We start from the raw sequence: 16,610 nt of genomic DNA, 5'->3' as shown, positions 1-16,610 counted from the left end.
CTATGGGAGGGGAGAAGCTGGCGAAGTTGGAAAACGAGCCTTCTTCGGCTTCGTGCTACAGTACTATACAGTACTACTACAGTACGCGAAGCTAAAGCTGGTGGAGTTGTGCCAAAGAGGCTGAACAGTAGTAATTTTACTATTCATATAGTGGAGATTTGCAGTAGTCCAGGGAGACCATGGCCCCCTTTGTATTACACTGAGCTCCGCCAGTGCACCTGGCATACCCCGTGGCTTCGCCTCTAGGCAGAGCGGTGCTGGAGAAGGCGCGCGCGGCGGCGGAGGTGGCATGCGGCGGCCGGGCGGTGGAGCGGTGCTGCAAGGCGTGCGGCGGCAGCGGAGGTGGGGTGTGGTGGCGGTGGAGGTGGCGCACGGCGGAGAGGTTTCGGGACGGTCGAGATGGCGCGGCGGAGATGGCTGGGGCGCCGGAGATGTAGCTCGCGGTGGAGAAGAAAGGGAGAAGATAAAGAGAAATGTATGACAGGTGGGACCCAGTGTCAGTGGAGTATATGGAGAGTCTAATTTTAGAGATTCTGTTGTAAAATTTGGTAGTTTGGGAAGCTTTTTATTATTTAGCTAGTTTCCAAATCTTTAAATCTAGCTTTTTATTGGAGTTCCTCTTAGGCTGGGAGTCGTGGGCGGACCGGCTCGCTTCGTGTTCGTGGCTTCGCGTGGCCCCCACATCCTCACCCGATATACCACTCCATTTTTAATGCTGGTGACACGCTCCCCAAAATCTCGACTCCCGGAGTGAGTTCGCTCCCCTCCACCCGTCCACCGTTCCCAAATGTCCAGACACCATCTCGCCGCTGCCGCCGTCGCCGCAGTGCTGTTCCTCCTCTCGCCGCCGCCTTGCGCAGCCGACCCCGACGACGAGCGGTGCCTGTCCCACCTTCACCAGTCCATGTCCGACCCCTCGGGCGGGCTTCGCAACTGGACCAAGGCTGCGTTCTCGGCGCCGTGCGAGGGCTTCTTCTCGCACCTCCAGGGCGTCACCTGCAACAACGGGCGCGTCTACAAGCTCGCCCTCCCGGGGCTCTCCCTCGGCGGCACCATCCCGCCGGAGCTCTCCAACTGCACCAACCTCCAGTCGCTGGACCTCTCCGCCAACGCGCTGTCCGGCGCCATCCCGCCGGAGCTCTCCGCGCTGCTCAACCTCGCCGTGCTCAACCTCTCCTCCAACGCGCTCTCTGGCGCCATCCCGCGGGAGCTCGCCCGCTGCGCCTACCTCAACGTCATAGATCTCCACGGCAACCAGCTCTCCGGCGCCATCCCGGACGAGCTCGGCCTCCTCGTCCGCCTCTCCACCTTGGACGTCTCCTACAACCGCCTCTCCGGCCCCATCCCCGTGCTCCTCGCCAACCGCACCGTCGGGACGGCCAGGTTCAATGCCAGCTCGTTCGCGGGGAACAAGGACCTGTACGGGTACCCGCTGCCGCCGCGGCGGACGCGGGGCCTCTCCGTGCTCGCCATCGTCGGCATCGGCCTTGGAAGCGGGCTGCTCAGCCTCGTGCTCAGCTTCTCCGCCGTCTGCCTGTGGCTTCGCGCCACGAACCGCACTGCCACCACCCCCGGGGATGAGGGCAAGATTTCCCAGCTCATGCCGGACTACTGAATCCATCAAAGGCCCTGGCAAGTTTGAACTTGGGGATGCCTTGCAATTCAATTGAACCACATGGATGGACTTATCATCTTCGCACTCTGCAACAAAGACTCCACATTTCAATTATAGATTTGTGATGCCAAGATTGGATGATCCTGGAACGGGATGTCGGGATCAGAGCAGAGTAGACATCCTCTTGGTGCAGTCAGGGTGTCAGTATAGTCTAATTGGAGACCGGAATTGCTGTAATTTTTAATTGCTGATGATTTTTTTTTACTTGTACTGTTTGGCAGAGGAACATTAGGCAACTGATGGTGACATGGGACTTGTGTTTATGCTGACTGCTGAGGAATAGTTTTCTGCATACAACTGGTTTTGCTGAAGTACTTTATTCCTTATTTGAATGATGCTTCCCATTCTGATCAGAAGGGGTGATGTGCTTGTTTTGTAATCTTTTCCAGATTGTTTCATTGTTTGTGCTTATGAGCTGGTTTTTCAGCCTCTTTTTGCTAAAAACATTATCTATTGCCAAAGCAATGGATTGCTTTCATGTGATGCTTCCATGAGTTAGTGGAATGAATGATCGAGTTAGTGGAATGCGCACTGTCACCGCCCACCAGTAGTGCTCCCTGCTCTGCTTTATTGTTCCTGCAGCAAGGCAGCATGTCGCATGTTGATTGGGGCCTGTTGCTGTTGAAGCTTCAACGTTTGCTTCTCGATATCTCACGGGTTTTCACTGCCAAGTGGGACCGCTGGATGGCTAACCCGTTCGCCTGCTTGTCTAACCCACCAACTCATCTGGTGCGTCGTGTTCGTGTCATCGTGTGAGGCTCAGTACTCGTAACACCCCAGTGTTCAACTGGGCCGGATCTTCCGAGTGGGAGCCGGATGATCCGGACGTGTCCTATTTCCCCTGCTTCCGTCCTTGTGCACTGCACCGTTTTAACTCCACTACGACCTTATCCTTGGGCGCTACTGTTTCCATTTCTCTCTTCTTCTTCCCCCAGACCGAGCCGAGCAGACCCACCCCCCCCCCTTGATCTCACTCCTCCGGCCGCCATGCCTCGATTCTTCGCGCCCTGAGCTCCCTCGCCACCTCCTCCATCTTCTCTAGCCCCTAGCTGAGCTCCTCCCCGGCCGAATCGAAGGAAATCGACGGCTCCACCGCCGACCGCCATTGGAGCACCACCGAGCTCCGCCCCCTCACATCAATCCGCGTCTCCGGCCCTCCTCCTCCCAAACCGACCCAAGAATCGATTCCCCGGTGAGCCCTCAACCTTCCCCGCCCTTTTCCCTATAGTTCCCTCGCCGGAGCGCCGTTACACGCCGCGCGCGCACCCCCCCAGGTTCGGATTATCCGGCCTAGTACCGGATCATCCGACCGACCCAACCCTCTTTTTGTGCACGAAACTCACTCCAGAAATACTCAGGTCCGGATCATCCGGCCTAGGGTCAGATCATCTGGCACCTTCCAGAGGCAAAAAATACTGTTTGGCCGGATCATCCCGCCTATGGGCGAATCATCCAACCATGGGGACTTAACGGCAATCCGAAGCCAAAACTTTCTGGTGGTGGTCGGATCATCTGATTAGTACAGATCTTCAGTACTTGTAAAATACGTAGAAAATTATAGAAAAATACAAAACCAGTTTTTTTAGCTTCGTTTTTTATTCTCTACATGGTAGAATCATGAAATGTGTTATTTGATAACTTTTTATGTGCAGTTTATTTATACTAGATAAATGCTTTTCTAGATTGTTAAATGGGTAAATAGAGTTAGGAATGTGCTAAAAATATAAAACCAGTTGGGTTAACTTTGTTAGACTCGTGTAAGGTTTAATTATCCTCCGCTTATGTAGTTGTTTAGGTTTAGGTAATGGTGACCTTGTGCTTATATTGCTGCATTTTTTGTTGCATTGTCCATGCATTTATACATATGTATTGTTGTACCTCATTTAGGTACGCTAGATGTACAACGCGCGGACGTGAAGCACGCGGTGATGGAGCTGAACCACAAGACGATGTTCGGTGGATATCTCAAGAAGATGGAAGGACCCACTGAGGCAATCGAAGACCCGGCCCAAGGGCGGAAGGGCCCAAAACCTTAATAGTATTAACACTAACTTAGTGTTACCCCCAGGCAAGCCCTGGTGCATGTTCTATTATTTTAAATTATGATTTATTATATATATATTTATTTATTACTTGTGCATTAAGTTTTAGAAATTATTTGGAACCCTAGTTGCATGATCCTTAGGTTCCCTTGAGTTATACTAGTATGTCTAGGACGAAAGCGATGCCATGCTTAATAGGTCTCGGTAGAAGTCGGGTGATTTCATGTCACTCGCAAGATATAGGATTTTATAGAAGTCGAGTAATTTCCGGTTACTCGCGAGATGTATAATTGTCTTTATACTTCAATGTGTGAGATATGAAAAATAATGAAAATGGAGACCGGACGGGGAAGGTTAATGAGATGTAGGCATGGCAGCAGAACATGGTTCCTGGGTGTCTTAGCCCCGTCCGTGTCGAATAAGGACCGTACCATTATTGGCCCTGCTGATCATGTTTGAATTGTACTAACCGCATACAGGGAGTAGGAAGTAGTCGAAACCGGTAAGCCTAGTACTGCCTTGCTTCGAAAGTACATGACTCCTTCCCACCCCTTAGGGTAGTCGAGTGGCTGCGGAGAATTGGGATGCATGTATTTACTTTTGGTGGTCTCTCGTAGGGCTCGGCTGACTATACGCTGGTGGGGCGGTCCTGTAGTTCGAGGTGGGGAGGGAAAATGGTTGGTGTGTGTGGTCCGACGGGGCTTATGCGCACCGTGTTGGTTAGGTTCACCTTGCAAGGTTAAATCGGATCGATTCGCCGTCAGTCGCTATCGGATATGAGCACCTTGATCAACTGCGTCACATCGTAGTAATATGATATAGAACATGGATTATATTATATATGTTGATGCCTACTTTAAATTATGATTAATATTCTACCATGTTTGCTTTAATTGGTTTATGCAAATATTAGATCATGGTTAGTCTATATAGAACCTGGAGTTAAAATATTAAAAATAAGAATCCACTTTTAGACGCTTTTCTGCAAAATAAACCACTAGCCAGAAAGCTTTGCATGTCTAGATATGTGGGCTAAGTATACCCAATAGTCGGGTAAGTCTTGCTGAGTATTAGTTGCTCAGTATTTGTTGTCTACCCTGTTTCAGGAGTAGAAGCTAACTGAGATTCACGTCAGTGGGCTCGATGTGATGTCCTCTCATCTTCGTAGTTCTCAATCTAATTTTGTTGTTTTATGAGTCCTGTATTAAAAGTGTTCCTTAGGTTAGATTCTTTTCCACTGCTATCCCTTCTTACGTAAATTCTAATTTGGAAACTATTTTTATAAATTTTTATATTGAAAGCGGTTATGTAATTGTCTTAATGTTAGTTACTATTTTTGTAAGATTCTACCATGCTGGTACCGTCTGCGCTCGCCGTCGTACGGGACTACTGGTGTGTTTCGATCGGCCTGTGGGTTGGAAACAGATTGCCAGGTTACATTTAATTAAGCTAATGCACCTGATGCGTTCAAATGATGGCGGTTACGCTTAATTAAACTGTTTAACTTGGTGGTTCTGTCACAGCTGGTATCAGAGCTGAAACGATTATTTTGGTGATTTCAAAACTAAAAATGAGCTTTAGAAAACTAAGTTTCTTTGCGCTTAAGGAACTAGGAAAGATTAGGCCGTAAGCCCTATATAGTGTAAGTTATGATAGGTGGCTGTAAACATGATATCAACTAACTCCTAGCCATTTATTAGTAGTGAAGATATATATTGTGAATTTTTCTACAGGTACACTAACCTCGTTTACGCAGGAACAATTCGTAGCAAATGGCTAGTATATCTGTAGAGAGAGTGCGTATTGTGCCACTGAATGATCTTCGTATATTGCCATAATTTGATTGGCAAAATTTACCTTTGTCAGGACGTATAGGTCATGCATGCATCACATCGTCTCATTGAATTTTTATGTTTTTGGTTTTACTAGCACTTAGGTGTAATCCTTTTCAGCCTGTGCACGTCTCACAAGTTCATAGAATTTGCACTAATAGCATGTGGCCTAATTCTCACCACCAAGATCATTTCCTCGCAACAACTAGACAGTTAGAAAGTTGTAGTAATTTGTAGTTCGGGGTGGTAGATAAATTTTAGAGTTTTTCGTGGAGTAGAATTCAAGTTATGGTTAATATTTTTGAACTGAGTTTTCTAAAGACACACAACAGTTATTGAAGTTGAAAATTTGACATGTTTAAGTCAGAATCTATTCGAATAGTGAGTACTCGGAGATTATGGATATATGTCTGGATAATCTGGATATTGTGTCCGGACATTCCGGACTGCAACTCGGAGTCTCCGGAACTCTGTAGAGACACTATCAAAATATCATTTTGGAATAGAATTTGAGGATCTCATGGATTTGTATATGTTCTTTTGAGCACTGGTTCCAAATCAAACTGTACAATTTATCCTTGTCTCTAGGCCCTTTGTTTTCATGCTCAAAGATAATTCATTCCGGCTATCCTTGATGACTAAAAGTATCTTGTTATTTCTTCCATAATTGGTATTCGTTGATTCCTAATCGTCCTGATTCATATGCCTAAGATGGATTTGTTTACATTCTTGCTCAAATAAATATAAATAAATTAAGAACTTGAGCACATGCATTCTAGTCATTCTGCATGAATAGGTTTGCAATAATATCGCATTGTATTGTTGGGTCATGCCAGGTTATTGCATGATCATGGGAAATATTGGTGGTAGTTCCGCTGGCCATATGTATTCGTGCTTTTGAGATGCGTTCTCTGGCTGCTTTCGACTGGTAATCTCTTTCGATCCATTTGTGTTATTCGGAGTGCTATTATTGATTCTTAGGTGGTGGAGATTTGTCCCATGACCTCTAGTGCCGCGACGGAACTTGGGGCCTCGCATGTGTGGCCACCATGCGATTGTGCTACTGGGTGCGCTGGTGCTTGAGTGCGTGTGGATGAAACTACATCGCCAACTCTATTTGTGCAAGTTTTGGAATTACTTTTCTCTGGTTTTGTTCTTTTAAGGGAGTAGGCCCTAGATGAATAACGACGTGAACGGATTGGTTCAGATTTGAGTTTCTTGGTGTTTGTACACTAATATGCATTCTAACAAGTGCATCTTGCATCATGCAACTTAAATAATAGACAACTTGAGCAAGAATGTTCTTGAGCGGAAAACTCACCTTGATGTCTTTTCTATCTAGATTCACCACCAAATTGAGAATTTGATTCTTCAAGGACTTAGAATGTCTCTTGCTTGCAAAGTCCTATTATGTGCTAGCACTAGAATTATCAAACTAGAATAGCCAACTGGTCCCTTTTCGGCCCACTTTGATGGTAATTGTGTCCACATATGTTATCCACAGTCACTCGCTGCAAAAGCTGAAGCCCTGGAGCTATTTAGTGTGGAAAAATATTTGATTAGTTCCCACAGTGGCACGATTAATCTCCAGTTAGATAATGACAGTCTGGTTGCTATGAAACTTATGTCTTCCAGAACCATGTCGAGCAATGAATTAGCAAATCAGTTGGCAATGTTTATACCATTACAACCAGCTATGTTGATTAATCTAGAAACTAGCACCCTCTGGAATTAGGCCTTTGATTTCACGAAGTGCAAAGAAGGTAATCAAGAGTTCGAAGAAATGTCTTGATTGCTAATACCATCTTTTAAAATCTACCTATGGAACCTTCTAGCAATCTGAACAGCCCTATCCCTTTCTCCGCTTAAATCTCGGGACGAGATTTCTTTAAGGGGGTAGAATTGTAACACCCCAGTGTTTAACTGGGCCGGATCTTCCGAGTGAGAGCCGGATGACCCGGACGTGTCCTATTTCACCTGCTCCCGTCCTTGTGCACTGCACCGTTTTAACTCCACCACGACCTTATCCTTGGGCGCTACTGTTTCCATTTCTCTCTTCTTCTTCCCCCAGACCGAGCCGAGCAGACCCACCGCCCCCCTCGATCTCACTCCTCCGGCCGCCATGCCTCGATTCTTCGCACCCTGAGCACCCTCGCCACCTCCTCCATCTTCTCCAGCCCCTAGCTGAGCTCCTCCCCGGCCGAATCGAAGGAAATCAACTGGCTCCACCACCGACCGCCATTGGAGCACCACCGAGCTCCGCCCCCTCACGTCGATCCGCGTCTCCGGCCCTCCTCCGCCATTGAAACAGACTGTCAGGTTATACTTAATTAAGCTAATGCGTCTGATGCGTTCAAATGATGGCAATTACGCTTAATTAAGCCATTTAACTTGGCGGTTCCGTCACAGTACTTCACATGGCGTCTTCAAGATCTGCCGCCGGCCGCCATAGTCGGAACACCTCGGCCGCAGGCCGGCGCGTTGTCGTCGGGTCACGGCCACATGAGCAACTGCGTAAGCTTTTGGTGGCCAATTTTGGGGAGACATTTGGAACGCGGCGACACTTTGGTTCAACTTGGAGAAACTGCACTGTGCTTTAGAATTCATGAACAGAGTTAATGGAGAAGTATAACCAGGTGAACTACCTTTGCCCTGGAATGGCATGCTCCCGTTACAACAGAAGAAAACCAAGACCACAGCTCCTGAAGAGCGGCAGCACAACTCAAAATCTATTCACACGTACCAATTTGCCAGCAGCCACTGACTGCGCAAATCAAAAGCTATAAAACTATTCATCTCTCAACAAAACGCGGCGATTTCGCCAAGCGATCAAGAGCCACCCTCTATGCCCTGACCTTTTTGGCAGGCTCTAGGTGTGCCATGGACGCTATTCTCTGTTCCTTCCTCTATGATCCTGCCAGCTGCTTCTTTGGTGGTGCCCCTCATCCTGGTTCCTCTGTTTATTGTTCCTCTGCTGGAAGTACCCACCGTGGTTCCGTTTCCTTCCAGATGCGTGACTTGGATCCTCCTCCCGGTATCTACTATTGTTGGATCCACCATAGAAGGTATTATTCCTGTTTTTTGATGCGTACTGGTTGTTGCTCCAGCCGCGCCAACTAGGCTCCTCCAGAGAAGCACCCCAACCGGAGTTGCTATTACCCCATTTACTGGAGGATTCATCCTTCCCTCCCCAAATCGCATTGGCGTCCCAGTCCCATTTATTCACTTCAGCTGGCTTTTCTATATAGATGTCCCAGTTTCCAGACCTGTTCTGAGTACACTTGTTATCTGCCCCAGCATTGTCCGATCCAGTAGCCAGGGTTGAACTATAATCCGAGTCAAATGGTAGCCGTACCTTATCCAGGTCAGCTACCAACTCAGGGTCAACTTTGCAGAGGTGGTCAACCTTATCAATGTACATATCAGGGTCTGGCAAAGGAATACCAGAAGGTTGGCCATGATAATTAGCCCAGAACCTCGCTTTTGAATTCTGAAAATTCTCAAAGGCTCCTGAATCATCCCACTGCTCAAGGTTATTGTAAACTGAAACATATTGCTTGTTTTCGCAGAACCTATGCCAGGAAATGTTGCCAACATAACTGCAGAATTCCCTTTCCCATAATGGGACTGAGCAGTGCTCGTGTCCTGCATATATGAAAAGAAATGTCAGAATTTTATGGACCGTGATGGTAATGAAGGATGATACAGGATTTGCAAGCCTACTGCATTCAGCAAGCTGAAAAAACTAAAATTATTTTACAGCTAGATTGATCAGTAATCTGCAATGCAAACTTGGAAGATACCATATTGAAATTTAGAGTTCAGTAACCTGGAAGAGAAAAATACTTTTTGCTTCAAATTATTAATAAGGGTAGAAACCAAGTACCCCAGGGGTCCAGAGATAAAACTTGTTCCAATCATCCATGTTTACAATCGCAGAGGAGAACATTTCAATATAAACGAAGATAAATTTAGAAGCTTTTTTGTGCTCATTCAAGACACCTTCTTACATAGAATTAAAAGGATGTTGTTCTGTCATTCTAGTTTTATTGGCAATTTGGCACTCTAGCTTTACAAATTACTGAAAGGGATGTTCTTTCCAAGTTAAGCTGACTTTGAACCAGTAGTGCTGGTGAAATGTTGCTGCCCGTTTTGTTCTAAAATATTGATAAATAGAAAAATACAATAAACTCTGAATTAATGGACAATTACTTCTTTTTTCTCTCGAACGGGCATGATAATGGACAGTTACTCTAGTTAATGAAGCCCAACCATGATGTAATAAATTCATAGCAATGCGAAGTTTGGAACACTGAAACTGGAAAGTTGAAATTAGTTCACAGGAAGAAGATCAATATAGGACAAAAGCTATGATGCCAAGAAAGACACCAAGGTACTTTGTTTCCTATTCTTGTTCTGTTAGAAGAGTGTTTTCCACTATGTCCAAGTTCTGGTGTTATGTGCTGATGTTGTTCTGTAACTTTATTTTGGTCTCAACACATACTACTTACTCTGAAAAATAGAAAGCGGCGGTTTGCGGTGGCCGCCGCCGACTGGGAGTCGGTGGGCGGGGCGTGGACGCCGATGTCGGAAGGACTAACGGCGGAGCGGATCGAGATCGTCAAGGCGACGAACCAGAGCGATCGGGATCGGCACAAGAAGAACATGAAGAACATGGGAAGCGAGGATCAGAGAATTCCGCAACTGGGTAGGGGAAAACTCACGGGCGATAGAAGCGATCGACCAGAAGGACGATTCGCCGGAGATAAGCCTGAATCTGATACCAGATGTAACGCCCGTGGCCGATGAGTATCGCCGGCGTGAGAGATTTCACCAGAACAGATCAGAGAATCGCAGGCAGGAAGAGGACACCTTCCTGATCCATTGATTTAGATTCGATTCAGAATAAACATGCCGACTCCATACAGACTTGGTCTACTTAAGCCATCACGCAACACCTCTCAAGGACCCCACCTGTCATTACAGAATACGCCACACTCTACTATACGTCTTCCTACACGCAACACGTCTTCATGGCGTAGCCGTGACACCTTATTACCCGTGTCAAGTTATGATTACAGCATGGCTAATTTGTCAAGCGATATTCTTATCATCCATTGCATGTATCACTTGTAATGTAGTCAATTTATGTCTCTTGTTTTTTCTTTTTGCATCCATTTGCTTGAACTTCCATTACAGTGATATATTTATAGTGCATTAATCCCTGCAAACTGCTTGCTTTTCACCAGCATGGATCATCAGAACTTCTTTTGGCTGATCTTGGCATCGGAGATTGGTTTGGGAGTTTGCTATTTTCTGCTGGACAGCAGGCTAATGAGGCTGTTCAGGATCAGCTATCTGCTCTTAGTTTCTCTAGGTCTGTTCTTTTTCACTTCTGTTAACTTCTTGTTGACATTTCTACCTCCTTGTCATTTTCAATTTTTATGCCTATTGCCCAATGCTCGCATCTCTTATGTCTCACCTTTACCTTAACCCTCCAGCTTGGCAGTCATTTTTGGTGCTGGACTTGTAACTAGTTTGTCTCCATGTACACTCAGCGTTCTGCCATTGACCCTAGGATATATATATATATATAGGTGAATATAGTGGTTATCGTTTGAGATGGTTGTTAGATTCATCTTCAGAATTAGTCTTCACTGATGACTCTGACATAGTTCTTTCTTCATAAACTTTTAGGTGCATTTGGCTCTGGAAAAGGCCGAACTGAGGTAATTTAAGATGAATGAACAAGTGATTATGTATGCCATAGAAGTTAGGATGCATATTTCCGAAAACTTATCTTCACTAAAGCACTTAGTTGAGTTATTAAGCCTAGCATCTATAATGATTAAAGGTTGACATTTCCAGCTGGATACTTCCCTAGATATAATTACTGGTATGTGAGTATGTGACATGGCTTTTCCTATCCATTACAACAACAACAACAACATAGCCTTTTTTCCCAAGCAAGTTGGGGTAGGCTAGAGATGAAATCCGAAAGAAATAAGTTCAAGGTTCAGGCACATTGATAGCTAGTCTCCAAGCGCTCCTATCCAAAGCTATCTCTTTAGAAATATTCCAATCCTTAAGGTCTCTCTTCACCGACTCATCCCACGTCAGTTTAGGTCTACCTCTACCCCTCTTTACATTATCGACCCGCTCAAGAACCCCATTACGCACCGGCGCCTCAGGAGGCCTTCGTTGGACATGTCCAAACCATCTCAGCCGATGCTGGGTAAGTTTCTCCTCAATTGGTGCCACCCCGACCCTATCCCGAATAACTTCGTTCCGGACTCTATCCCTCCTTGTGTGCCCGCAAAACCACCGCAACATCCGCATCTCTGCTACACTCAGTTGCTGGACATGTCGCTTTTTTGTAGGCCAACATTCAGCACCGTATAACATCGCCGGACGAATTGTTGTCCTATAGAATTTGTCTTTTAGCTTTTGTGGCACCCTCTTGTCACAAAGGATGACAGAAGCTTGCCGCCATTTCAACCAGCTAGCTGAAATTCTATGCCTAACATCTTCATCAATGTCGCCATCCTTTTGTAGCATCGATCCTAAATACCGAAAAGTATCCTTCTGGACCACCACTTGCCCATCTAGACTAACGTCTCTCCCCTCATGCCTAGTCGCGCTGAAATCACACATCATGTACTCGGTCTTGGTCCTACTAAGTCTGAACCCTTTCGACTCTAACGTGCGTCACCACAGCTCTAACTTCCTATTAACCCCTGCCCTACTCTCGTCAACTAGCACCACATCATCAGCAAAGAGCATACACCAAGGGATCTCACCTTGTATATCCCTTGTGACCTCATCCATCACTAAAGCAAATAAATAATGGCTCAATGCTGACCCCTGGTGTAGGCCTATGTTAATAGGAAAGTCAGTGGTGTTGACATCACATGTCCGGACAAACGTCGTCGCATCCTTGTACATATCCTTAATAAGGGTAATGTACTTAGTTGAGACTTTGTGCTTCTCCAAGGTCCACCACATGACATTTCTCGGTACTTTGTCATATGCCTTCTCAAGGTCAATGAAGACCATGTGCAAGTCATTCTTCTGCTCCCTATATCTCTCCATCAATTGTCGTATTAAGAAAATCGCCTCCATGGTTGACCTTCCAGGCATGAACCCAAATTGGTTTTGGGTCACACTTGTCACTCTTCTTAGGCGATGCTCGATAACCCTCTCCCAAAGCTTCATCGCATGGCTCATCAGCTTAATCCCACGGTAGTTAGTACAACTTTGAACATCGCCCTTGTTTTTGAAGATAGGTACTAATATACTTCTCCTCCATTCTTCCGGCATCTTGTTTGACCGAAAAATGAGATTAAAAAGCTTAGTTAACCATACTATTGCTCTATCTCCTAGGCATCTCCACACCTCAATGGGGATACCATCAGGGCCCATCGCTTTACCTCCCTTCATCCTCTTCAAAGCCTCCCCGATCTCTACCTCCTGAATTCTCCTCACAAAACGTCTGTTGGTGTCGTCAAAAGAGTCATCTAACTCAAGGGTAGGTTATCGGAAATTCAATAGCATTTTCATTAGGACTGGCAACAACTTTAGCTATTCTTGGTGTTGCTGCTTCGTTTGCTGGAACGGCTTATGGTCAGGTTGGACAAGGACTCCCAGTGGCTGCTTCTGGATTGGCCATCATCATGGGACTGAACCTTCTGGAGGTAAATCACTGCAAAATGAAAATTTGGATAACTGGAGCATGTCAAGGAAAATTTCTTCCTGTGTCCTTTCCTTAAGCTAAATCATTTTTGAGCACTTGAGCAGATTTGATACCTGTGTTTCTTGGTTTCTCATTATATCGGTAGTTTGTTTGGATAAACTGATTGTGGTGGTAGTTCATTCTGATGAAATCACATTTATGCTTTTATCTTGTGTCCGTATTATTAGCACGTAAATTTCGCCTTAATGTTTTAATTTCATGTTATTATGTATTTAACAGGTAGTCAAGTTGCAACTTCCCTCCTTTTCCAGCGATTTTGACCCTCGAGCTGCTGCTGATAACCTCCCTTCAAGTGATATCGAAAAAATATTAATCTGCGTATCATTATGTTTCTTTTCATTCAAAAATAATATATTGCTTCGTCGCTTATTTTATGGTATGGTCAGGTGTACAAGCATATCTTGCTGGTCTTACATTTGCATTAGCAGCATCACCTTGCAGCACACCTGTTCTTGCTACCCTTCTGGGATATGTTGCCACTTCAAGAGTATGTATTATTGGATACATAAGTTGTCTCAGTAGTCAAAAGTTTATTACTGTTGTTTAAACTTCAACACAATGGAAGACACTGTCAAAATTAGTAAATCACATTCTGCCATGCGGTACTTTAATTTGTATTATATGCTTCCGCTAGCTTCTGTCTTTCGGAATGATGAGGATATCCTGTCACCACAACTTCAACCTTTTTCTGTCAGGAACCCATTATTGGAGGAAGCTTGTCATTGACATACACAACGGGCTATGTTGCGCCTCTTCTTATTGCAGCTTCATTTGCTGGAGCATTGCAAGTATGGATGCTGTCTATTTCTTCGTGCCCCACCTATTCGAACAGGATTTGAACCTTGAATTGCTCTCAAGACTGCTCTAGACTAATAGACCAAATGTGTTTATTCTCTTTTATGCCCCTCATAATTAACTTAATTGCCTTATATAGAGTTTGCTGTCATTCAGAAGATATTCAGCATGGATAAACCCAATCAGGTACCTACTTCATACTGGCATTTGAATGTTTACTCTTAACAAATAAATTTGAGCTGAACCTGAATAGCCATTAGCATCTTGTGCTTTCTAGTCAAAGTCTTAATAGCAAGTTTTCTAACTTTCAGATTGCACTCTGTCCTTGCATAACCACTCTGAGTCTACGTCATAGACTAGCTAACTTGATTTATTCTTGGGCCTTGGATATATAGGTTGGCTAAAGAAACAACACACATGAAATGACATATGAACCCTTCTTTTTGTAAACTACTGACCTGATGTATAGATCATTATCAATTGCTCCTTCCAATACTCTTTCCTTTGCTAGGGATACTTCTTGCACTAACATTTTCTTGACAGTGGTGCATTTCTACTTGGTGGAGGTGTCTATACTCTTCTGGACAAGGTGTTTCCTGCAACGTCAATGGCAATGTAGGACACTGTTGGTCAAGAACTGCAAAACAATAGTCCGTTGAACATGTGATAGCAATGTCTTAAGATGTAAATTAGGTAATGATCGAGCACTAACAGAGTATTGTTGGTTTTATCTACAATGTATAGGCGTGTAAACGATTCCAGACAGCCAAGACATCTTGACCTCATTAGTCTGTAAGGGCCTCGACAATTGGAGGCGTCGTTAAAATTACTTATATCTGGATGGATGGATAGAATACATGGAAATCCATATATGCGTATGTACCTAAGGATCGCGGTTTGAACCAATGACCACATCTGGTCATCAGGTCATGTGGTGGCCCCAAATTCAGTGGTCAATTCCTTTGCAATTCATTTTTCGTCGGTGTGTTTTCTGTAGGGTGCTATATTGCAGAATACTTCTGTTAGTTGTAACAATTTGACATGATATGGTAATCAGACAGTTATATACAGTCAGCTTTATGGGCGTCAGCGACCAAATACCCTTTAGTTTATTATTATTATTATTATTATTATTATTATTATTATTATTATTATTATTATTGCACAGAGTTGATGCTGAAAAATAAGTGAGGCGATGCATACCTTATCCTAATGCGGATATGTGGAGAGATGAACATTGAATGGTTTCTATTGGAGAGAATAATTGCTTTGTATTCCTCCAAACCCTAGAAGGGTGGGATATATAGATCCTATACATGGGCCTCTAGATGAGCTTCTATACATGGGCTCACATATACACCAACACCCCCCGTAGTCTGAACTACCGGCGCATCGGTGTTCAAGACCGGACAACAAGAAAGCCAACACCCCCCGCAGTCTGAACTACCGGCGCAGCGGTGTTCAAGACTAGACAAGAAGAGAGTACAAATAGAGTACAAAGGGCAAATATCCCCCAGCCACAACTAGCCACCGACTACGTTGAGGCTAGAGCGAAACTCCGAGAAGGTCGAGGAGGGCAGTCCCTTGGTGAAGATGTCAGCAAACTGGGAGGTAGTCGGGACATGGAGTACCCGAACATCGCCGATGGCGACTCTGTCGTGCACGAAGTGTAGGTTGATCTCCACATGTTTCGTCCGCTGATGCTGGATGGGGTTGGTGGAGAGATACACGGCGCTGATGTTGTCGCAGTAGACGAGCATGCTCTTGGCGAGCGGGTTGTGGAGCTCCGCCAAGAGCTGTCGTAGCTAAGACGCCTCCGCCACGCCATTAGCGATAGAACGGTACTCCGCCTCAGCACTGGAGCGGGAGACAACCGGCTGCCGCTTGGACGACCAGGAGACCAGGTTGCCGCCTAGGAAGACGGCATAGCGGAAGTGGAGCGACGAGTGTCCGGGCAGCCAGCCCAGTCAGCGTCGGTGTAGACCACCAGCTCAGCAGAGGACGAGTGGTGAAGCACCAGGCCGAGGTCCACTGTGCCACGGACGTAGCGGAGGAGACGCTTCAGCGCAGCAAGGTGTGACTTCCGGGGATCATGCATATGGAGACAGACCTGCTGAACAGCGTAGGTGAGGTCCGGCCTGGTGAAGGTGAAGTACTACAAAGCGCCAGCCAGACTCCGGTAGGCAGTAGGATCAGCCACCGGATCACCCAGATCAGCAGGCAGCTTCGCATGAGTGTCGACAGGAGTGGAGCATGGCTTGCAATCAGTCATCCCAGCCCGCTCCAGAATATCGAGTGCGTACTGCCGCTGGTGAAGGAGAAGGCCAGACGGGCGAGGTTCAACAGTGACGCCCAAGAAATAGTGGAGCTGACCCAGATCCTTCATAGCAAACTCCTGCTGCAGAGAGGAGATGACACTCTGAGGCAACTGCTGACTGGAGGCTGTGAGCACAATGTCATCGACATAGAGCAGCAGATATGCAGTCTCATCCCCACGGCGGTAGATGAAGAGA

The 16,610-nt window shown here is 45.8% G+C and overlaps 3 protein-coding genes across 5 annotated transcripts; 2 read left to right on the top strand and 1 right to left on the bottom strand.

The window, feature by feature from the left end:
- The first annotated feature begins 714 nt into the window (after positions 1 to 714).
- Positions 715 to 2,140, top strand: LOC120663527 (receptor-like protein 44). Its single transcript, XM_039942374.1, has one exon. It carries the CDS (start codon positions 788 to 790, stop codon positions 1,613 to 1,615), a length of 828 nt encoding a protein of 275 aa, XP_039798308.1. The 5' UTR covers positions 715 to 787; the 3' UTR covers positions 1,616 to 2,140.
- Positions 2,141 to 8,118: 5,978 nt separating this feature from the next.
- On the bottom strand, positions 8,119 to 10,225 carry LOC120666727. Its single transcript, XM_039946641.1, has 2 exons — positions 10,061 to 10,225; positions 8,119 to 9,294 (listed from the first exon to the last, which is right to left on the bottom strand). The coding sequence occupies exons 1-2, from the start codon at positions 10,223 to 10,225 to the stop codon at positions 8,437 to 8,439; spliced, it is 1,023 nt and encodes a 340-aa protein (XP_039802575.1). The 3' UTR covers positions 8,119 to 8,436.
- On the top strand, positions 10,085 to 15,171 carry LOC120663524 (cytochrome c-type biogenesis ccda-like chloroplastic protein 2). Of its 3 annotated transcripts, XM_039942371.1 has the most exons (10): positions 10,088 to 10,926; positions 11,051 to 11,141; positions 11,244 to 11,278; positions 13,082 to 13,243; positions 13,522 to 13,594; positions 13,689 to 13,789; positions 13,998 to 14,090; positions 14,237 to 14,283; positions 14,641 to 14,712; positions 14,842 to 15,171. In XM_039942371.1, exons 2-10 carry the CDS (start codon positions 11,096 to 11,098, stop codon positions 14,891 to 14,893), a joined length of 681 nt encoding a protein of 226 aa, XP_039798305.1. In that variant the 5' UTR covers positions 10,088 to 10,926; positions 11,051 to 11,095; the 3' UTR covers positions 14,894 to 15,171. The 3 variants fall into 3 exon arrangements, with proteins under 3 accessions (XP_039798304.1, XP_039798306.1, XP_039798305.1); XM_039942370.1 differs by lacking the exon at positions 11,051 to 11,141 and having other exon boundaries at positions 10,085 to 10,926; positions 11,247 to 11,278; XM_039942372.1 differs by lacking the exons at positions 11,051 to 11,141; positions 13,082 to 13,243 and having other exon boundaries at positions 10,086 to 10,926; positions 11,247 to 11,278.
- The last annotated feature ends 1,439 nt before the right edge of the window (positions 15,172 to 16,610 follow it).

This window comes from Panicum virgatum, chromosome 3N (genome assembly GCF_016808335.1).
Source record: "Panicum virgatum strain AP13 chromosome 3N, P.virgatum_v5, whole genome shotgun sequence".
NCBI lineage: Eukaryota > Viridiplantae > Streptophyta > Magnoliopsida > Poales > Poaceae > Panicum > Panicum virgatum.
Note: the sequence above shows the minus strand (reverse complement) of the source record. Positions and strands in the feature narration are given on the sequence as shown.

Bases quoted from the DNA above. Each gene is read 5' to 3' on its own strand.
- LOC120666727 (XM_039946641.1), bottom strand. From the start codon at position 10,225: ATGTTCTTCATGTTCTTCTTGTGCCGATCCCGATCGCTCTGGTTCGTC. The intron at 9,295-10,060 runs GTAAGTAGTATG...AAATAATTTTAG, and splicing joins GCCGCTTTCTATTTTTCAGA to TTTTTTCAGCTTGCTGAATG.
- LOC120663527 (XM_039942374.1), top strand. From the start codon at position 788: ATGTCCAGACACCATCTCGCCGCTGCCGCCGTCGCCGCAGTGCTGTTC.
- LOC120663524 (XM_039942370.1), top strand. From the start codon at position 10,800: ATGGATCATCAGAACTTCTTTTGGCTGATCTTGGCATCGGAGATTGGT. The intron at 13,244-13,521 runs GTAAATCACTGC...TGTATTTAACAG, and splicing joins TGGGACTGAACCTTCTGGAG to GTAGTCAAGTTGCAACTTCC. The intron at 13,790-13,997 runs GTATGTATTATT...TTTTTCTGTCAG, and splicing joins GATATGTTGCCACTTCAAGA to GAACCCATTATTGGAGGAAG.